The sequence below is a fragment of the Panthera leo genome, chromosome B4, assembly GCF_018350215.1.
Source record: "Panthera leo isolate Ple1 chromosome B4, P.leo_Ple1_pat1.1, whole genome shotgun sequence".
NCBI lineage: Eukaryota > Metazoa > Chordata > Mammalia > Carnivora > Felidae > Panthera > Panthera leo.
The window spans coordinates 58,267,087-58,290,794 of NC_056685.1; the positions used below are offsets into that span (position 1 = coordinate 58,267,087).

The following is a 23,708-nucleotide window of genomic DNA, read 5'->3' on the forward strand; positions in this document are numbered from 1 at the left end:
TGCCTTGTGCAGTACCTGGCATCTAGTAGGCACTCAAATAGTTGTTGAATAAATGAATTCTGCTAAAAAGTAAGCCTTGTGAATTAAATTTTAAGGTATTTTTCATTGTAAGATTTTGCTTATCAAAATAATGGAATGTATCACTGTTACCAGGGCTAGTCCTAATTTTAGATTATCTAAGGACATCTTTCAGTACTACCTTTATCAAATTCTTCCACTGGATAGGGTTCTGTCTATTCATAGCAGGTATGAAAATTCCTACTTAGTCACTAATGGACCGGGTAGCAAAGAGATGATGTTCAAAAGGATCAAAGTTAAATTGCTATATAGCTACCATCTAAAAATTAGCTATTAGGTCCATCTCACTATAGTATCTGTCAGATTATGTTAGGCCTGACTAATGTGACTTGATGGGAAGCCTTCACAGAGATATCCAAAGCAGCAATAAATCTTGAGGTTAGAGGAATCAAAAGTATTAAAAGGAAAGCATCAAGTCATGGGGCATATAGAAGGGTAGGCAGGCAAGATGACACTAATGTGGGGGAGTACTGATACTGATACTGGAGAGCAGATACTCAAAAATAAACTTCACCTCTTGCACAACTTTGCCTAAGACTGGCACTGAAGATAACACAGGTAAAAAGTTACAGATTGTGCTGAGATTGACAAATAGGTATTCCTTATGTAAACTGAATGTAAATCACATAGCTGTAATGCTAGATATAGCCTCTGAGATGACTTCTTTTAACATAGAAGAAATGGATAGTAAGTGATTTGCCCAAAAGTGAATTGTAAAAGACACGTAACTAGAATCTAAGTCACCTTCCTCCTAGCCCAGTGATATTTTCACCTCAACACACCATCTTACTTCAGATATTTAAAAATACATCTTAAACGCATTGAAAGAATCATGTTATTAGTTTATTTTTTAAGCATTATATATTCTTAAATATGGACCATACTTGTAAAGTGTTTATGAAATGTTACTTTAGCCAGTGTTGAGAACTAGCCAATACTAGAGATTTTGAAACTTTTTCACTTCATTGTTTAAAAAAAAATTAAAGTCTTGCCACCCCCAACCCCAAAATCTCATTTAAAATAATGTTTTTTAAAAAGTTCTGTTGGTTTTTTTTAAAAGTGATGTTCCTGATCTGTCAGAGGACCACCACATAGTGAGAATGTAACTTATCCAAACTCTGCTAGTCCCTACTTTTGACCACCCAATGCATGAGCACACTGGGAGGCCACAGGGATGCAGTCCATACCATGAAACTCTTAATGAAGCTCAAAGGTTCACACAAGGCCTGGCCTTGCAGTCTTGGTCTCTTTAACATCTACTAAAGCTAACTGGCCCAAATAATCTTTAATGTCACTACCAGAATTAAAACTATTTTCTAAGACTGAAGTTCAACAAAAGATTTAAAGTTATGCTAAGAAAGAGCAATCTGACACAGGGAGACTATATTTAATTCCTATGGGAATTTTTTATACATGTTAAATTTTTTTCAATTATTACAAAAATTTAGTAGCATGTAAATATAGCCCCAAAATGGTTGCTATAATCCTCATCACATACTGGGTCTGCCTTAACAGGAAAAGCTATTCAGAGTATTATAGGAATTTATCTAATACAGAAAGTAAATGCCTTTTAATATTTTCCATTGCCTTGTATTTTTTTTTCCTTTTTTTCCCTTTTTATAGAAAAAATATAATATTTTGGGGAGCGTGACTATGACAAACAGCAGTGAAAAGATGGAGAAAACCTTTATGAACAGTGTAACTTTACATTCATTAAGGGTGACTGAAACTATAGGACATTAATACCTACAAGATGAATCTACAAGAAGCCCATAAATTCATGTTCCCTCAATGTTTCAGTAAAACGAATCATGAAATCTCAACTGAAGTTATAAATGGTAATTAATCCATGTATGTGACTACATGAAACACAGAATAGGGATGATTCGAAAGTTTCATTAATTTGTTTCACACCAAAGTTCACAATTGGTAAGAAAAATAGGAAGTAATCAACTGCATGCACCAAAAACCCCAAGACAGAAATCTCAGGTATTCAGTTTCTTTTTCACAGGCATTGCTAGTTCAAAAACCAAAACTCAGGGAATACTGGCACTTAGAGGAAAAAAAGTTTCCACTGTCATTTAAAATAAGCATTCAAGATAAAAGCTAACAGTTTGGATGGAGCAGAAAATTAGGTAATGCTAAAACAAATGCTAATAATTTAGTGTAATGTACAAAAATTACCACTTTTACTTAAGTATGCCTTAAGAAAAAAGTACAAATTGTATTTACATAATTATACACTTTGTCTTTGACTTCTTTTTCTTCTTTTTACCATCTTTGCTCATCTTTTCTTTATGTTTTCGAATTTCTCGAACTAATGTATAGAAGGCATCGTCAACACCCTGAAACACATAACAAATATTAAAATGTGAATATATATGATGGATTGAGGTATAGAGATAACAGAAAGGATATACTACTACTGGAGACATTAATACTGAGAAAGAATAAGGTCACTTTACATTTCTCTTTAGACAAAGACTTTTAGGATTCTTTTTTTTTTTTTTAAGACTTTTAGGATTCTTAAATGTTTTCTTCATGAGTATTTCGTCAACATTATAAATAGGAACACTGATTTTCACAAAAGGCAAAGAAAAGCAGTGGTACAGAATCTTACATAAGCTGAACAAGTACCTTTTTCCCAGAACTTACTTTGCTACTTATTTTTTCATATTGACACACTTCTGTCACCAAATCCCAGTGCATTTCTGCATGTGTTTTTATGTGTGTGAAAATGCATTTACACTTAATTATCTCTGAGTTTCTACATGTTAGATATAAGACATGCAACTATGTACCACTTTCATAAATACTGACAGCAGCAATATTTGAGCTCTGGGTTCAATACTTACTTAAATCCGTTAGATTTAAATAATCCCCAAGAAATAAACAGTATTCAAATATACTTACAGTTTTGAAAATAATATATATTAAGGCATTAGTTTCAATTCATATACTTAACATATAAGAAAGAAATTTGAATTGACCCCAAAGATAAGACACAATACTTTGAAACATGTAATACCTCTGACTTGTAGAGAAATGAGCTCAATCACTTAAACGGTGGTATAGTTATCAATTTGGAGGAAATTCTCTTTTATTTATTATTGTTTTACTTTCTGTTTAATTAATATATTACATATTCAAAAGTTTGCCATATAAAGCCAAATGCTGTGTCTTCAAAGAAATTTCCATTTAGTCATTTTGGTAAATCTATTCCTGATCAAAGCAAGGTATATAAATAAATAATGGCTGAAAATGATTTCAAGTAGAATAATTTTCAACCTAATAATTCATAAAGTGAAAAATGGCACTCTCAAAGTGGTAGATTTTAACCCTGCAATACTGAAATTATACAATTATAGAAATCAATTCCTGTTATGACCCCATTAAAAAACAAGCTAAATATAAAAGCAAAATTAAAAAATAAAAAAGTATGATCCTCTATATACTTTAAAATCTGTGAGTAGTAATTCTTTTTAAAAAGCTGCTAACCTACTGATGCTTTCAGAGACACTAGAGGGAGTCCTAGGAACAAATACTCAGCAAATAAAGTTATACAAATCAAGACACTTTAAGAATAATGAAAACTGAATTTTTATTCATTTTAACCACTTCTGTTGAATATTCATATAAACACATTCATATAAGTTATTTATTTCTTGAAAATAAATTTAAACTTTAAAAATTTATCAGCGATATGATTTCTCCTTTACTACACTACAAAAATCTTACTATAATTAATATTTCAAAATAGTAAAATTAATTCAGGGCATTTTCATTTAAGTTACACTTAACTAATTTTCATAACAGATCTAAAAGAAAAATATTATATTTTTGAAGAAGTAAACAAAGGGGCACCTGGCTTGGTCATTTGGGTGTCCAACTCTCAATTTTGGCTCAGGTCATGATCTCACAGTTCGTGGGATTGAGCCCTGCACAGGGCTCTGTGCTGACAGTGTGGAGCCTGCTGGGGATTCTCTCTCTCCCTTTCTCTCTCTGCCCCTCCCACACACATACTTTCTCTCAAAATAAATAAACTTAAAAAAAAAAAAAAAGTAAACACAGAGCAGGAATGAGAGGCTTGGTCAAGGTTTAAATAAGTAGTTATAGGATGAAAACCAGAATTATTTGGCACCTGAATGGCTTAGTGTGTTGAGCTACCAACTCTTGATTTCAGCTCAAGAGTGGGACTGAGCCCCACGTTCAGCTCCATGCTGAGTGTGGAGCCTGCTTTATTTTTTTTTTTTTTTTTTTTTTTTAATTTTTTAATATATGAAATTTACTGTCAAATTGGTTTCCATACAACACCCAGTGCTCATCCCAAAAGGTGCCCTCCTCAATACCCATCACCCACCCTGCCCTCCCTCCCACCCTGCCCTCCCTCCCACCCCCCATCAACCCTCAGTTTGTTCTCAGTTTTTAGCAGTCTCTTATGCTTTGTGGAGCCTGCTTTAGATTCTCTCTCCCTCTGCCCCTCTTCCCCACTCTAAAATAAAAATAAATAAATAAAAATTAAAAAAAAAAAAAAACCCACCAGAATTATCACATGAACAGCAGTGAAAAGTCCAGGGGAAAAAGTCTCCAATAAAACCCCTAAATTGCACTCAATGATGTTCCCCACTTTCTGAAATCATTCATTACTGGCACAACATATGCTTTGCCTTCACCCAAAGGAAAGGAAAAGTGATAAAATATAACTTATCAGCAATACAATCAAGGCTTAATATATATAAATCTTTATGCTACCTTCTTAACACACAAAATGCAAAAGCTTCCAACAATGTAATAAAGAACCATTATTTTATAATTCACCAACCCTTGGCTAATTTATAATCATAAATGGTTATGAATGGTATGGAATCTTAAAAGAGGATCTAATCCAACTCCCCTACCCTTCACAAATTCCCTTTTATCACATATGCTTATGTAGCCTACTCCATTTCAACTACTTTTATAATGAAGAAAAATGTCAATGGTACTAAAACAGTGAAGCAGATAAAATGAAAAACTATGAGATGGATATAGAGAAGACACATTCTAAGTTAAAAACAATACTCAAGGGGTGCCTGGGTGGCTCAGTCGGTTAAGCGTCTGACTTCAGCTCAGGTCACGATCTCATGGTCCGTGAGTTTGAGCCCCACGTCAGGCTCTGGGCTGATGGCTCAGAGCCTGGAGCCTGCTTCCGATTCTGTGTCTCACTCTCTCCCTGCCCCTCCCCATTCATGCTCTGTCTCTGTCTCAAAAATAAATAAAAATGTTAAAAAAAAAAAAAAATACTCCAGTATTTAGGGGACAATGAAAACAGAATGTGATAACATTACCATCTTCTAAGATTCTGACAAATAGTTTAGGTTAATATTGCACTCTTTCTTAATACTGAACTCTTATGTAACTTATTAAAATAGAATAATTGCAATGATTAAGGAAAGGTTACAATTAAAACGGACACTGAATTCCTTTTTTCAATATGGGAACTAGTCATTTTTATACACACATATATAAAGACAAAAAATTATCCCAGTAATTTTGTTTAAACCCATCCATTTTAGGGGCACCTGGGTGGCTCAGTCGGTTAAGCGTCCGACTTCGGCTCAGGTCCTGATCTTGCGGTCCGTGAGTTCGAGCCCCGCGTCGGGCGCTGTGCTGATAGCTCAGAACCTGGAGCCTGCTTCTGATTCTGTGTCTCCCTCTCTCTCTGACCCTCCCACCATTCATGCTCTGTCTCTCTCTGTCTCAAAAATAAACCCATTTGTTTTAGGACTGAGAAAAACAAATTTGTATATATTTATTACTGTCAAATTAATTTTGTAAAAATATTTTTATTTAAAATTTTAAGTATTACCAAGTACACTTTTAAATAAAATGATATCCATGCCCACTGAAAAAAGCAAGGATTCAATTGATCATGCCCACTAATTATTTGACATTTACACTACAGAGTCACAAATTAGAAATCTTGGAAAAGTATATGCCTCCATCTTTGTTTTAAATAAAAATTAAAGTGTAAAACTTACTTTATTCTAAATAGCTCTACTTTTAAAAAAAGTTTTCAAATTGCATTGCAATGTTAAATTTTGCCACAATTTCTAAATTAAGATATTGCTCTATACAATGATACTCAAAGAATATTAAGGGTTCATAAATCTCAATAAAAATTAATGCCAGTCATGCTTTATTTCTTCTGAGTTTAGCAGATTAGTATACCACGTGTCTTTTGGGACTGAGTCTATTATTCAAATGTACATTTTATGCTTTTGGGAGATACACTATTTCAGAACTCAAATCAATATAATAAAAACTACTGAGTGAAATATTTTCTGATCAAGACCAAATTTAATATGGGCTGGTTTAGAAAGGAAACTGAGAAATTCCACTCAGTAAATCCAAATGGGCAGCTACTGTATACGTAAATATGTATATACATAACTTAACGTTGTTAAATTATGGTCCTGCAAAGATTAAAAATACATGATTCTGGCTAAGATTCTACTGTTTGGGAATCAAACATAAAAGAAGTTATTTCAATTTAACATGCAAGTGTGTAACAGTTAAGAACAGTATATTGGAGATTATGCCCATTTAAGGCTATAAAGAAAGATTCTTGGAAAGTAGAGAATCATGAAAAAAGTGTTAGCTAATTAATATGACTATGGATAAGGATACAGGCATTCCAAACAAGAGCAACAGCCAAGACTCAAGGAAAGGTAAGGAATAACATGGTATTTTTTTTACATAGGACAAAACAAACAAAAAACCCTTCAGGCAAGGAATTTTTAGGAATAAGGCCAAAGGTTAGAGGGGTAGGAAGATGTTACAGACATATATGTATAAACTGCTATGAAGTTTGAGATTTTATTCCATACGTAACAGGAAGTCAGTGACTGGACTTAAAAGACAATGACATTTCTTTTAAGTGTATCTCTTTGAATACACTCTTTGAACACACCGTGAATAAAGGCAGGAACAGGTAAACCAAATAAGTTATAACAGTCCCACCAAGAAATGACAGGGGCCTGAACTAATGATGTGATAAAAGTTGGAATGTAACATCAAAGGAAATTGTGGCTGCCTCCAAATGGGGGTGCAAAAGAGGAATATAAGAGTCATCCCAAGACTTTACCCAGGTTTCTTGCTTGGGTAAAACAGTGATGGTGCTGCCACCAAGTTAGAGAACACAGGCAGAACAAGTATTTGCTTGCAGAATGTCCAAAAGGAAGAATACACTATAAGAGTGGGCCCTTCCCCACCTTCTGGGCCACTCTACCTTACTACTCTTTACAGTTTCTTTTTTTTTTCTTCCTCTCTAGACCCAATGACAAATGTAGTATACAGCTATCAAAACTGCATCAATTATAATACACATTAGATTAAAAATAAGTGTAGTAATGATGGAAACAAACTACCAATTTCTTATCTTTCAATGCTGCCAATCAGAACCCCACACCCTAGGTAGTTCTAAAGTGGTTGTTACTTTATTACCTCTGAAAGACATCTGGTTTCTGCCAAAATTAATATGCCGAACTTACCAGATTACATTACAATGCATTTTTTAATTTTCACACAGCCAGGAGTCTTTTCTTCTTTGTTGATTTTTTTCAATCTGTACTGTCGGATCTCTCTCACCAATGTATAAAAAGCATCCTCCACTCTCTGCATTGTAAAACACAACTTCTTTAAAGTCTGTTTCATTGGTAATTGTAATTTACTGGGACAGCCTTGTGCAAGAAGTTTGAAATTATGACCTTTACTTGAGAATTTCTTTTTAAAACAGACATCAGATTATTTAAAAAAAAAAGTGGGGATGCAGTTTTAAAATATGGGCTTGAATCCTGGTTTGTTCTTTAAAATCATTTTTGTTTTGTAATGGAATTGGAATTTTTTAAAACAATTTAAATTAGTTATTAGGGGAGATCAGGAAAAACCTAGGACCTATATTAGTATTTGTGTATCAACTAATATAATTGTTATAGTTTGCTAGTCATGGAATTAATCAAAGCTTAAACTGAAGTTAGATTTAAATTATTTAACTTAGGAAAAACAAGCATCCCTGCCTCTCTCACCCCTGCCCTATGTAAGGAAGGAGAAAAATGGTACAGAAGAGATATTTAAACACACACACACACACACACACACACACACACACACACCCACACACACACACCTCAAAATAAAGTTAGGTCAAGGGACTGGAATCTTGAGTTCTATCTTCAATTAAAACACTGTCCAGACCATTTCTAGGGTCCACAAGTGGATCGGAGATTGGGACTTTTGTAGCTACATTTAAATAAAAATGCTACATGAGGGCCATATACCATAATATGAAAACATCGCGAATTGTTTAAAGTACACACACAGAATAGTAACAGTGCAGTTTGTTTCCTTATTAGAAAGAAGTCTTAAAAATAATTTTTAGAGCACTATCCAATTATATTGGCTTCATACCTTCCATTCTAATTTAAATACTCTACAGGGACAAAAGGGATTTTTGCTTAAGGCTACAGTGATAAAGCTATGACAACAAATCATGTACGGCCATATGGAGGCCAACAAAGTTTTTAATGTCTTTTCCAGTCCAGAAAAGTAAGCAGTAGCCAAAGGGGACAGAGTATTCAGTTAACTGTACTCCTAGTTTATCTAGAAAAACATACCACCAGAGTTGAAGCTTACATCTAAAAGATATACACAAATACTAATCTCCATGCAGTGCAAATTAACTTAAAAGATTAGTATTTGTGTTTATTATTCTAAAAGAAAGTGAAGTATTTAGAAAAACTGGTATATTTTACTACACATTTAATTTTAAGCTTAATCTGTTTTTACTTTAAAAAATTAATTGAGGCGCCTGGGTGGCGCAGTCGGTTAAGCCTCCGACTTCAGCCAGGTCACGATCTCGCGGTCCGTGAGTTCGAGCCCCGCGTCAGGCTCTGGGCTGATGGCTCGGAGTCTGGAGCCTGTTTCCGATTCTGTGTCTCCCTCTCTCTCTGCCCCTCCCCCGTTCATGCTCTGTCTCTCTCTCTGTCCCAAAAATAAATTAAAAAAAAAAAAAAATGTTTAAAAAATTAATTACTCACTAAGGGGGATTGGCCTATTTGAACTTTCTGGGATTGGTAACATCAGTCTTTCTATGAACCAAATGTGACAAAATGAACCCAGTACCTAGAAAGCTAATACATATCAAAAATATGATTTATAGTTTTAAGTTCAATCATACACAAAGAATTGGCCATTTAAATATTAGCTGAAGTAAACCAACAACTAAGGCTTAATTTTTGCATGCAGAAGTTATCACACATTCATTGCCTATACTAGTTAAGGAAAAAAAAAGACACCTCAATTCTTTAGGGTACATTAATTTTTATAAATCACAAGAATATATTAAGCACTGCTTCAGTAGAGTTCAATAATTTACCTTTAAAGTAAAACTTTAAAATTCATAAGATTAAGTTTTGTTAAGAAAGAGGCATTTAAATTTGCTGTTTATATATTAAAATGTACATCTCAAGTTATTTATCCCAGGCAGTGACATATTTCTATTCAGCTATCTAATACAAAAATCATTACAGCCCAAGAAAATTTGCATCTCTTTTTAAATGGAATCAATTTACTCAACTAGCTAGCTAAGTCAACTACAAAATAAAAATCTCCAACTGTTTTGTGAAATTATTAAATATGTTGGTACTTTATAAATTAGATAGCCACTTGTGCCTGTATACAAATTTTTAAAAATTTTAAATTTATCATTCTCAAGAGGGTGTATTTTTACTTTTTAAGTCCTTAAAAATTATATATTAGAAATTCTCATTAAATAAGATAAATAACTTAAGGCATTAAAATGACTTGTAAAATATGTAAATTGTAAAGTATGAGCTGGCATTTAAGATATTTTCATAAATGATTCTCTTCCAATTCAAAAATCAATGCAAGAAATTAAAATATAGACATATACGCATAAAAATAAAACAAACCAGGTAAAAGCTCATATTTTTTAAGAATGTAAACTTTTACTTCTGTTTAAAAAAAGTTACAAAGTCAATAGAAAAGTAGTAAAAAAAAAAAATGCTGGGGAGGGTAGGGGACAGGGTTTTGGTCCCCTACTAATTTAACAGAAGCAAGTTTTGATTGTAACTTATTTCTAAAATCATTTTGAACGTGTCTTACTTTTCAAGTGTGCACATTCCCATCACCAGTACAGGATATATGATTTTTGTTTCCAGCAATGCAGAGAGAGAACTGGAGGCCAATAATTAAAAAGAAGAGATTTCTACCCACCACCAAGAATTCAGTATTAGGGCCTCAGTGGCTAAGATTATTAATAGTGAGAAATAGTTATTCCAGAGTGACTCTGTTCACTTTTTATTTTTACTAATACAAAATTATATTAAATTTTAAAGAGTCAGTTATTTTCTCAGACTTAAATTACTTCTCATTTCTTAATAATATGCCTTAGAATCATACTGACATCAAGAGAACATTATTTATCCTTGTGTGTACCTTAAACCACTGGCACTAGCAAAGAACACTGGTTTCATACCCAAAAATGTGTAGCTAATTTTTAAAGACAAAGTGTAGCTGAATCAGATGTCCAATATCCACTGTGGCTGGCTGCTAATAAGCTCTTAACTGGCACCCAATGATTTATTCTTAAAAATATGGCTCATTGCCACACATACTTACTAAACTTTCAGAACTGAAAATATTTATGTAAAACAGAGTGTACAATATGTATAATTTTTTCTTAAATCAAGAGATTTGACAATAACTTCAGCTCAGCTATTATCTGAAAACACACCTGTGAGATTAAGGAAATAAGTGTATTCCACACCAGAAGTGGAACTGTCAACACACAGGATCACTCTATATCCTGGTGCCTATAATGCTTTCACTGAGCGATTTCATTTTACACAAGTTCCTGCTGAGTGGCTTATTATCAGCAAAAATTCTTGCAAACACTTTCAAGGAAATAACACTTCAAGTACTCTCAGTATAGACAGATGCAAGACTACTAGTTTTATTGGTGGACAGGCATGGGAGAAACTAGATGTATCCTAAAAAACAATTCTGTATTGCTTATTTTTCAAGAAACTGCTAAACTATAGTCCATCTCAGGTACTACTGAAATGCAGCAAAACCACTACATAGGAGGTTATGCATGGAGCACAGCAGGTGCTCAGTAACTGTTTTATTTTTAACTTGTAAAAAGTTAAAGTTCAAGATATTTATCTCACGTACACAAACTCAACTACAAACTATTAAAGAGAAATATGCCACATAAGGAGTTCCTTATTTGGTTTGCTTTAAAACAATTTGATCAAAAGTTTTCTTTAATGGAGGTCTTCTCACAACTAATTTTAAGTGTCTAGAAATTAACAACAAAAGCCAGAAATTAATCACTCAACATTTTTAAGTTTGTAAAACTAATTTTCCCATTATACTCAAATTGAGACCTCCAGAAAGCAAAAAAGCTGAATCAGGGGTAGCAGATATGCTAAGAATTCTGCTTCTGTCATCCACTTTACTGAATACTCCCCAATTCTGATTTTAGCAGACTGGAAAACACACATCTGATTACCATGGTGTCAATGTTTTGGTTTCAACAGTCTTTGCCAACACTGCATCTACTGCCCAATGAGGCCAGAAAAATCTGGCAATTACTAAACTACCCAGATAAATGTGAACTAGGGGTAGCAGTATTTATATACTAGGAACATAGGGACCACATAAAGCATACTAGCAGAAGATAAAAATTATGCTGGCCTTTCAGATGTAGACGAAAATATTGTAAAAAAAATATATAGAATTCATTATATTCTAGCCTATATGATGGGCTTTTTAAATTACAAAGTAATTTATTTCATAAGATACACAGTCTGCAATCCTGTCTTAAAAAGTACTAGAGTAAAACTCCTATTTCCCTTTCACAGAATATGTAAGTTTTATTTTAAAATTACTAATGTTAGCCTGTAAATTTCAAGTCAAAAGTCTGACCTAACTTCTAGCATCTAATCAAACAATACAGTTCCCCAGAGAATCAGGGATCAGCACACTACAGCCTGCAAGCCAAATGCAGCCATAGCCTATTTCTTGTACTGGCCACAGCTAAGAATTATTTTTGCATTTTTAAAGGGTTATAAGAAAAAAAATTGCAACAGATACCACTTGTGGCCTCCAAAGCTTAAAATAACTTATCTAGTCCTTCTAAATGAATGTCTTATTCCTATTAACTTGACTTATAATTGTTTGGTGTTTGTGTTTTAGGTTCATGCTCAAGACTAAAACTTAGGGCATGAAACAAACAGCTGCTGATAAAATGCAACAAGAGTATACGTAATTATTTTGTTCAAACAGCAAATAAATAATAGCAGATGAGTAACAAAATACTCTGCAGAAAACAGGGATTCAAATTTTCACAGAAACTGGAAATACAAATTTTTAAAATTTTTATATATTTTATAACCTCCACAATTACTTGGAATAGCTCTTTAAAGTCTTTCAAAAGCATGCAAATATCAAATTAATTTCAGCAGAGGAAGATTAATAAATTTTTGAAAGGCAAATCAACAAGTCCATGAAATAAAAAGAAGTCAAAGATCAAAAACTAAAATATCTAAGTTATAGTTTAGCAACATAAATTATATAAAGATATGATAGGTTATAAATATACGAAAAGCTGAATGTTAGAGGAAATAAAGTACTACAAGTATGCCTTTATATTACTCTGTATTTTAATTAGACAATCTCTATATAAATATCTACAAAGCAAATTTAAATTAATCCACTTCCATATCATATACACTACATTCACCTTCCCTACCTCCCCCCATAAGAAAACTTATAAAAAAAACCCTACAAATCTACTTTAAAAGGAATCCAGGTAATTTTCGGATTAATTATGAATGCTGTGGTCTAGCAAAGCATTAACATCAAACACTAAGAACAAACTAGTACTTCTTACGTAGTAACCATACATGACACACAGCTAAAAGGCTCTTATCATTGAGAAGCAGAGGGCAACATTGTTGAAATAACAAGATGACTCCCTTTTACCGTGTTCTGTGTTGTCGCCTACCCCAAGTGTGGTCCACATACCAAATATCAGCATCACCTGAGAGCCTGTTAGAAATGCAGGATCACAGGTCCCAACCTGAACCCACGGATTAGAATCTGGATTTGAATAAGAAGCCCGGTCAATTCATATGCATTATTAAAGTATGAGCAGCCCTGCTCTATTTGCAAACCTTTATAACATTAGGCAATAATCTCAGATTTTTTTTTTTTGTAAAGTGTGAACTAAAATATTAACTAATGTTGTCTAAAAAGTATCTTTTAAAAGTTACAAATAATGCAAGTTAATAAAATGTTAATGGTATGATTTAGTAGTAGGCAGTATGTTTACAAACGTTTTCAATAACATTCCTTCAATTTTACATTTGCAAAATATGTTTGAGTACTTCCTCTATAAGGGAAATCAAGAAGTCTGGTTAGAGAAGATCAGTAAAAAGAAGACAGAAACCAAACTCTTCCCAGTCCTTGGGACCCGGGAATAGATTTGAATGAAATCTTAACTCCTCTGAAATAAAGTGAAGTGCTGTATACCAACTTCTTTCTTGAACCTATAAGTCAGGTTTTAGAATGAGATATTTATACTATAATCAAACCATAGAAATTCAGCTTTTAATCCTCCCAAAAAACTTAAAATAGAATTGTTTTTTCAGTGTGTATAAATCTGTAGTACAGTACATAAGCTTTTCCACTAGGAAAACAGACATACACACTAGCTGAATAATGGTTTACTTGAAAATATTTACACCTTTACAAAATTGAGTGAAAGTTTTCCAATACCTGTTTTTATAAGTTTAACTTGTTTTATATGTAATGAGTTGTTCATCAATTTTCTTAACTCCTAGCATTACAGAAGTTAAATTCCACAAAACTGTTTTTCTGGGTTCACAGATACATGTAACCAGCAAAACCCAAAATAAACGTTCATCTTGTATGGAACATAAATTGATCAATTTATTAGTATATGAAAATTATATTCCATCATATCCTTATGTATTCCTTTCTAGAATTTTTTTTCTGTATGTTAAACTCTCATTTCACACAAATAGGTTACATAATGTACCTGAAATTATTTTATTTCACTTAGAGAAAAAGTTACTTTTAAAAATGAAGATAATTTTTGAAAAAATTCAGGGTCAATCTGGCATTAATTTTTCTCAGAGCAACAGAGCAAATGAATAACTGAGAATTTCCATTTACTTTCTAAATATCCTCTTGCTTTAATAAAAACTTTCTCCAAAAATAAATATATCCTTAAAAAAAGTCTACAGAAGTAAAATTCTTCAAAGACAACAAAATTTAATCTAGAAACACATGACCTAATACTCTTCAAAACACTTCTAAAATAGGAAACTCAGTATTTGTTCCCCTGTTCTTTGACTTTATAAATATAACAGTTAAAAAAAATTCCCACATTTCTTGAATACTGAATGTAAGATGTGCTGAGTTTAAGAGAAATGTTCAATGTGGAAAGAAACCAAAGCCAAAAGTAATACCATGGACACTGGATTAAGAAATGCTGCCCTTTCATACCCTTAAAAGAACATTTACCAAGTAAACATTGTTTTTTTTTTTTCCTATTTTAGCATAACGGAAAGAAAAAAACTAAATTATATTAAATAATATAACAGTTATGCTATCAGGCATGTATATTTATCAATGCTCTTGCCCTCCTGCCCTCAAAATGATGTTACTAGAATATACGTTAGCAAATTATGATTAATGATTAAAGTTATCTGATATAGTTTGCAGAGAATAGATATTGAGTACTATATTGATTACTATATTACATATTGATTACAATTTCACTTACCTGTCTTGTCTTTGCTGATGTTTCAATAAAAGGAATTCCATAACTTCTTGCTAAGTCCTGAGCCTGTTTCGTATCTACTGTTCTAGAAGGCAAATCACATTTATTTCCTACTAGGACCATAGGTACATCTTCAGAGTCTTTAACTCTTTTTATTTGTTCTCTGGGGAGGAAAAAAAAAGTTACAGTGGAGACATTAGTAACAAAAAAAAATCTTTCAAAAATTGTCCATAATTTTCTTATAAAAATATGGCTGAAAGAAGACATTTAACGTAATTCCTAGTTTCCACCACACCAAATTTTCCTTGCTTCTTCATCTAGTTATTTTTTTTTCTCCATTTTAAACAGAGAATTTCTGTGTCTCTTAAAAGATAAAATATCCAGAAATATAGGAAAACTACAATCTAATAGGTTCAAACGCAGGTAGGTCACAATGATAAAACAGAAAATATTGAAAAATTTTAAGCCAAAGAAGTGCTATACCTAATTTTTAAAATTATAACCTTAGAAACATATCCTGTATATGTTATTAAATGTATATGTACAGAATTTAAAATGTTTATACAAAAACATAATTTACGATACTGACCTAATCGTCACATACCTTTCTCAAAAAAGAGACCACCAAGGTGGAAAGGTTCTGATTTCTATGTGGACAACATTGATGTTACTATACTGTTTATTCTGTTAAAAGTCCTTCTAAGGTTTTTTGGTTTTTTGTTTTTTTTGTTTTTTTTTTTCCAAGAAGATGTGCATAAACTTTAAATTTGGGGTAAAATTATATTCCTTCACAATTTTGGGTTAATTTCAAAGATACAGCATGGAGGAAGAAGCAAGACAACAGAGTTAGAACTGGTTCAGATTCCCAGTTCCTCTCCTCATTAGCTAAGTAAACTTTATAGCTTAACAAACATATCGACACCTATTTACTATTCTACAAAAACATTGTCACTCACTCAAATTTCTTTTTCTCTATTACCAGACTACAAGGAAAACATGCTGTAAGAAATGTATTAGGTAAAATGTTAAACCTCTTAACTGGGCTAACTCACTGTTATAAAACATAGCTAATGAATGGGATGTTTAATATGCACTTTTTTGAAAACTGGACATCCTCAAAGCAATAGAATATAAACTATATTTAATGCAATGATTCTTTTAAAGAAGTCAATTTAATGCAGATTTGTCAGATTCTTTATGAAGTGTAATTTTTCTAGTATTTTAATCTTTCACTGCTTCAGTTTGTTTTTCTTAACTATCTAAAGCCAATGTTTATCCAATTCCAAGAAATTCTACACCAAATATACTCAATTATTTTTAAGGCTATTTGAGTGGTACCACCTCAATTACCTTTTCGTATTTTTGTTGATGGTTTTCATTTTTATCATGGCTCTACCTTAAGGCCCTGTGACCCTAGTGTACAGTGATTAAGAGCACAGGTTTTGAAGTCAAACAAGCCTAAGTTTCAATTCCAGCACTGCCATCTACGCAATCTGGAACAAGTTATTCAACTGCTCTAATCCTCAAGAACTTCATTTGTAAAACAGGGATATAATGCCTACCTCATTATTATTTTAAAATTCAAATTAGATAATTTGCGGATGGTAGTCAGCAAAGACTCAGGAAATGAAGGATATAAATAATTACTCCTCAATGTCATTTTATTATCAATTTAAACCCACCTATAGTGGTGAATATCTTCAAATGATTTAGTATTATTTATGGCAAATACACAAAGAAAGCCCTCCCCAGTCCTCATGTACTGGTCCCTCATTGCACTGTACTCCTCTTGACCTGCTGTGTCGAGAATATCCAAGAGACAGGTTTCTCCATCAATTACTACTTGTTTCCTGTAGGAATCCTGAGAAGGGAGAAACACAGTCTGGATTATTATGGTGCACCTTTTACTTTTAAAAAGGTGTTATGCACAACTCAACAACAAAAAGACAACCCAATTCAAAACTGGGCAAAGGGCCCTGAATAGGCATTCCTCAGAAGAATAAACATCAATGGCCATTACACACATGAAAAGATGCTCAACACATCATTATAGAAATGCAAATCAAAACCACAAGGAGCTACCATTTCACACACATTAGGATGGCTATTATTTTTTTTAACTTTATTTATTTTCAGAGAATGAGAGAGCATGAGCAGGGGAGGGGCAAAGAGAGAGGGAGAAAGAGAATCCTAAGCAGGCTCCACACTGTCAGTGAACAGCCTGATGTGGGGTTTGATCCCATGAACCAAACCGTGAGATCATGACCTGAGCCAAAATCAAGAGTTAGATACCACCCAGGATGGTTATTATTTAAAAAAAAAAAAAAAAAAAAGGAAAACAAGTGTTAGCAAGGATGTGGAGAAACTGGAAACTTTATACATTGCTGGTAGGAATGGAAAATGGTGAAGCCACTGTGGAAAATAGTTTGGCAGTTCCTCAACAAGTTTAACAGAATTACCATATGATCCATCAATTCTGCTTCTACATATATAACCAAAAGAATTAAAGCAGGAAATCAAACAGATACTTGTATGCCAATGTTCATCACAGCATTATTTACAATAGCCAAAACGTAGAATATATACACAGTGGAATTTTATTCAGCCATAAAAAGAAATGAAATTCTGATATATGTTACAATATAAAAGAAACTTGCAAAACATTGTGTTAAGTGAAATAAGCCACACAAAAAGGCAAATATCTATGATTCCACTTACATGAGATAACTAAAATAGGTAAAGTCACAGAGACAAAGAGTAGAATAGAGGTTATACCATACACGGAGAGAGGGGATTTTATTGTTTAATGGGCACAGAGTCTCAGTTTGGGATGATGAAAAACTTCTGGAAATAGAGCTAATGGCTGCTCAACATTGTGAATTTACTTAATGACACTGAATTGTACATTCAAGAATGGCTGCAATGATATATAAAATATATATTATATATAAGATACATACACCATACCACAATTTAAAAAAAAGATTTATAAAAAAGTGTTATACAGAGATTCAACAATGCAAGTATTCATATTATTAACAAAATGACCCGAATATTCTATTATTTTTTTTAATGTTTATTTTTGAGAGGGAGAGAGAGAGAGAGAGAGAGAGAAACAGGACAGAGTGTGAACGGGGGAGGGGCAGCGAGAGAGGGAGACACAGAATTCGAAGCAAGCTCCAGGCTCTGAGCTGTCAGCACAGAGCCCGCTGTCAGCACAGAGCCCAACGCGGGGCTTGAACTCACAAACCGCGAGAGCATGACCTGAGCTGAAGTCGGATGCTTAACTGACTGAGCCACCCAGGTGCCCCCCCACAATGCTCTATTAGAGAAAATAATTATTATAGAAATGGGAGAGCTCTACCAACTCTGTTATTCAGGATGATGTAGAATGGCAAAAAAATCAATTTACAAATAATTGTCACGCATTTATTTACTTAGCAGTCAAAAGAATACATAAGAGCAAGGTCAGTACTGAGGATTTTGATGCACTTATCCATTTCTGAAATCCTGGAAACATCTAACAGCCAGATAGATACTATGATAACTCTAGAGAGCATGACTGCTTTATCTGCAAATTCTGTGGGGCCTCTATTAAAAGGGGCATCAAGAAAGGGAGGGAGAAAGATGAATATCTTAAAGAGACTTTGCAACTCTAAGACTGAATAAAGGAAAGGGAGTAGATAACATTATAGAATATTAAAATGAAAATTTTATTTTCCTCTGACTTTTGATTAATACTTAAGACTTCATGTACTCTCTGCCAAAATAGGACTAAAAAAAAAAAAAGGGAAAGGGACGGTGCAAGGTGAAGTCATGGAATAAGAGGGAGGGCTGAAAATAGGTATAAAGTGTAAACCAAGGACTTATTGTTTCTTATTGTTCCACATGTGGACTATAGTATTAAAGTGCCCTTAGTTCATGAATTACTACATAGACCATTCTATCATTAAAGAAAAAGAATGGTCATTAAAAATCATGTTTTTGGTAAAATATTTGAAAATTCTTTATAGAACACAAAGATATACATGTGTAGCATGATCCCAAATATATGAATATATCTATATAAATGTATCTGTATGTATTATTTTAAAACTGGTGATATATACACCAAAATGTTAAAAGGCTATGTTTTTGATAAAGAAATACCTGTCTTTTTTTTTGGAACTAGATGCTACATTAAACATATTCCTTTCTATGACTTTTAATTTTTTCTTAATGCATTGAAATCTTTTAAGTTTATTTATTTTGAGAGAGAGAGAAAGAGACAGCACGAGTGGGGGAGGGCAGAGAGAAAGAGGGTGAGACAGAATCCCAAGCAGGCTCCATGCTGTTAGTGGGGCTCATGAACCGTGAGATCATGACCTGAGCTGAAAAACCAAGAGTCAGATGCTTAACCAGATGAGGCACCCCTATGACTTTTAATTTAAAATTTTTTTTAATGTTTATTTATTTTTGAGAGAGACAGACAGTGAGTGGGGGAAGGGCAGAGAGAGAGGGAAACACAGAATCCAAAACAGGCTCTAGGCTCTGAGCTGCCAGCAGAGCCTGACGCAGGGCTCAAACTCACAAACCGTGAGATCATGACCTGAGCTGAAGTTGGACGCCCAACCGACTGAGCCACCCAGGCACCCCCAACCTTTTTTGTTTTTTAATTTTTTTTTTCCCTATGACTTTCAATTTTAAAAGTGTGAAAGACTACCATATTAGACTATGATGTCATGGTTATCTTTTAAAGTAACTGTATTTTCCAAATTGTCTATAATAAAATGAATTATCTCTTCAGAGAGGAAAAAAAGGAGGGGTATCAATTTTTTTTTAATGTTTTTTTTTTTTTTAATTTATTTTTGACAAGGAGAGAGAGAGAGAGAGAGACAGAGCATGAGTGGGGGAGGGTCAGAGAGAGAGGGAGACACAGAATCCGAAGCAGGCTCCAGGCTCCAAGCTGTCAGCACAGAGCCCGACGCGGGGCTCGAACCGACGGACCGCGAGATCATGACCTGAGCCAAAGTCAGACATTCAACCGACTGAGCCACCCAGGCGCCCCCCCGCTTTTTTTTAAATGTTTATTTTTGAGAGACAGAGAGCATGAGCAGGAGAGGAACAGAGAGAGGGGGAGACAAAGAATCCAAAGCAGGCTCCAGGCTCTGAGCTGTCAGGACAAAGCCTGTCGTGGGGCTTGAACCCACAAACTGTGAGATCATGACCTGAGCTGATGGACACTTAACTGACTAAGCCACCCAGGTGCCCAGGATGGGTATTGATTTTCTAAAAAAGAAGCTTCTTACTAAAGATTTGAACATCTGGTTGGATTTTTTAAGCCTATTCCCTTAACTAAGTACTTGAAAGAACTCCTGTATATTATAAATTGAAAACCAGTATTTTTGAAGTGTGATAAAAGAGCAGGAATTGAGAGTAAAGTACAGTGTCTTAGTCAATCCGTTCATTACCCAGGTGTAGCTACAGATGAAAGACTTTCCTTGCCTATTGCTATCACCTCACATTCTTCACTTACCAATTCTAACTTAGGTTAACCTTAGAGTTGAAAGTTTCCTTAGTCTTCACATCTAAAAATTTCTATCAATAATAAAGTTAAGGACCATAGTTTTCTGGAGCCACCAAAGTCTATACCTAAGGTGTGGCTGGGGGATTACTCACCATCTGTCCACATAGAATTCCTCCAAGATGTACCTCAGTGATTCCCATCTATAAATTTTTTAAACATTTTGCATTTTTGATGAATACTCCATCAAAGGGACCAAGAAACTGGAAAAGCAGTCCCTATTCACTGATGTATTTCATTCCCATTATCTTTTCCCTTCTAAACCCTAACAAAATTGCCAGCAAAGTTAGGAGTCACATTTAGTTATTGAAAAAAGTAATCTACAACCTACTTATGTGCAATGGAGTAGAATATCCTGAGTAGAAATAATAGATTTAGGTTAGAAATTCAGTATTTCCAAAGCTAATTTTAACTACAGTCATCCTTAGAAGTGTAATCAGTCACTGAGCTATATAAAAAGGCAGTGCAACTTGGAAGAAGCTTAAGAACAAAGTGTTAAATGATGAAGTATGCAGACAAAGCAGAAAGCAAGCAAAAATAATATATAAATACTAAAGATTTTGTTCTAACTTCAGGTTAGCCATAAGAAAAGAAATATATGGAGGTAGAAAAAATTTACATTAATGTAGACTCTTTCCCAAGATTAGAGTCTAAGGGTTCAGCAAACTACTGGCCCACAGGCCAAATTCTGCCTGTTTTTTCATGGCCCACCAGCTAAGAATAGTTTTTATGCTTTTAAATGGTTATTAAAAAAAAAAAAAAAAGCAAAGATTATGCGACAAAGACCAATGTGACCCTTCAGAGAAAAGTTTACCAACCCCTGCTCTAAGCTAATAAAATAACTTCACAAATCTGAAGTGTTCTCAACTAATATTATTTGTTCTTTTCATCTATAAAAAAAAATCACCACTTTGAAAAAGTACAAGTTATCAAAGCCTAACCAATTTAAAAACATAGGTTCTATAATGAAACCAGTTAAAAATGAAGCAAGAAAAAGATCAAGACTTTACTTTTTTCAAAATTTTTACTTTTTTTTTTTAAGTTTTATTTATTTATTTTGAGAGAGAGAAAGAACATGCAGGAGCAGGGCGAGGGCAGACAAAGAGGGAAAGAGAGAATCCCAAGCAGGCTCTGCGCTATCAGCACAGAGCCTGATGAGGGGCTCGATCCCAAGAACTACGAGATCATGACCTAAGCCAAAACCAAGAGCCAGATGCTTAACCAACTGAGCCACCCTGGCACCCCTACTTTTTTGTTTTTAAAGTAAGCTCTATGTCCAGTGTGGGGCTCAAACTCATGGCCCTGCTGAGATCAAGGGTCCCATGCTCTACCAACTGAGCCAGCCAGGTGCCAGAAGACTTTACATTTTTCATGAGTATTATTTCCAGCCTTTCAAAGAGAATAAACTTTCGTATCAGGTACATACGTTACTAACATCCTTTGCAAATGAGGATAAAGCCACTTAAATTAATTCAACATAATAAAATGAACGAAAGTTATTCCATATATTTCCCTTCACTCCTGGCCAAAGTGCTATTTTTTAATTTACTGAAATACTGAAATACTAAATGAAATCTACCATGCTGGAAAAAGTTAATCGTAGATAGTAGTTAATCGTAGTTATCTGACGATAACAATAAACAGGCACAATCCTTTTGGAAAGCAATTACGATATTTACCAAGAGCTATATAAATGTTCAAAGCCTTTGACAAAATAATACCCCTTCTGGTAAATGTGCTAAGGAAAAAGGGTTTATTTATTTTTTTTTAATGACAGTGAAAATAGACATATACCTAAAATGGCATCCTAAGATGTCTTACAAAGAAAGATTACATAGGCATTTAATACTGACTCACAACCTTATGCCATTTATCTGTTTTCAAAATATACTTCAAATCCAAGCATCGACCACCACCACTACCATCCCCTTAGTCCATTGCAACTATTTGGTCTCATGCAATTTCTTACAACTGCTTCCTAGCAGGGATCCCTATTGTTACTCTTAAGATATGTTCTCCACAGAGCAGCTAGTGATCGTTTTTAAATGTCAGCTAAATCATGTCACTTGCTTGCTTAAAGTCTTCTAATAGTATCCCTTCCTTTTTAAAAATAAAATCCAAAGGGCTTACCACTTCTTCAGCACCTCTGTATTTCCTTCACAGCATGTATTATAATTTGTAACTATGTTTTTTTGTTTTGTTTTTTTGTGGGTTTTTTTTGGTGTAATTGTTTAATTACTATCTATATACCATCCATAATGGTTGGGGCACACATCTGCTCTACTCACCACTATACACCTCATGTGTAAAGTCTTGAATACAGTGGGTAATCAGTACTGTCTGTTAAATAAATGAATGAATCCATTCAATGTAAATAAATGCACACACTATAACACAGTCTTCTACAAATAAGCACAAGTTTAAGATACTGTAAATTATATTAGAACAATGAAGTTGTAAATTTTAAAATTATATCAAGACTCTTAATGTATTCAAGCAACTTTCATGTAATATGAAAGCTTTAATGTAAAAATATAAACAAAACAATATATAAGAAAGATTTAAAAACATTTATGGGAGGGAAGAGAGTAAGACTACAGAGATCACAGGGGCCTTTAACTGTATTCAGTTTTGTATCTTGAAAAAGAAAAAGGATCTACACCAAATGTGGCAGAATGTTAAGATATGAAAAAGCTGGTTGGTGCATACATTGTGTTCAGTATCAAATTTTCCATACAACATTAAGAGTGTACCAGCTTCATCATCACTCACTAACAATAGATTTTATACTTTTATTTTTCTTTGAATTTCTGTCCGTTTATTAAGCTAAAAATTCTTACTGTTTTAATATCCATTTCTTTGAGGACTAATAATGTTATATAGGATTTTTTTCATATTTCCATATTTACTCCCATCACATGTGTCCTTTGCCTACTTGGAATTTTCATCTTTTTTTTTGCACTGACTTACATAATTCTTTAAAAGTGTTTTCAAGTTTGTTAAAACACCTTTAAATGCTGTTTTATGCATAGAAATTTATCTGTAGAACCATTAGAGGAATTTGACAATTAAGACTAAATCATTCAAGATGAAATAAACTCATGGACCAAGACATCACTCTGTCAATTTTCTATTATAATTAATAGTAACCAAGTTACTCAGTATGTTCACCTTTTAACACACTCAATTTAG

General features: G+C 33.5%; 1 protein-coding gene across 4 annotated transcripts in view; it reads right to left on the minus strand.

The window, feature by feature from the left end:
* KRAS (KRAS proto-oncogene, GTPase) overlaps positions 1–23,708 on the minus strand; it is a 37,392-nt gene that overhangs the window by 2,430 nt on the left and 11,254 nt on the right. For 2 of the 4 annotated variants that reach the window (XM_042946088.1, XM_042946086.1), the window contains exons 3-5: positions 16,636–16,814; positions 14,957–15,116; positions 2,311–2,423 (exon numbers count right to left, since the gene is read on the minus strand). In XM_042946088.1, coding sequence (XP_042802022.1) covers positions 2,311–2,423; positions 14,957–15,116; positions 16,636–16,814 — 452 coding nt within the window. Of the gene's footprint in view, positions 1–2,310; positions 2,424–6,465; positions 7,735–14,956; positions 15,117–16,635; positions 16,815–23,708 lie in introns of those variants that run through there. The other 2 variants (XM_042946087.1, XM_042946089.1) reach the window with 2 other exon arrangements.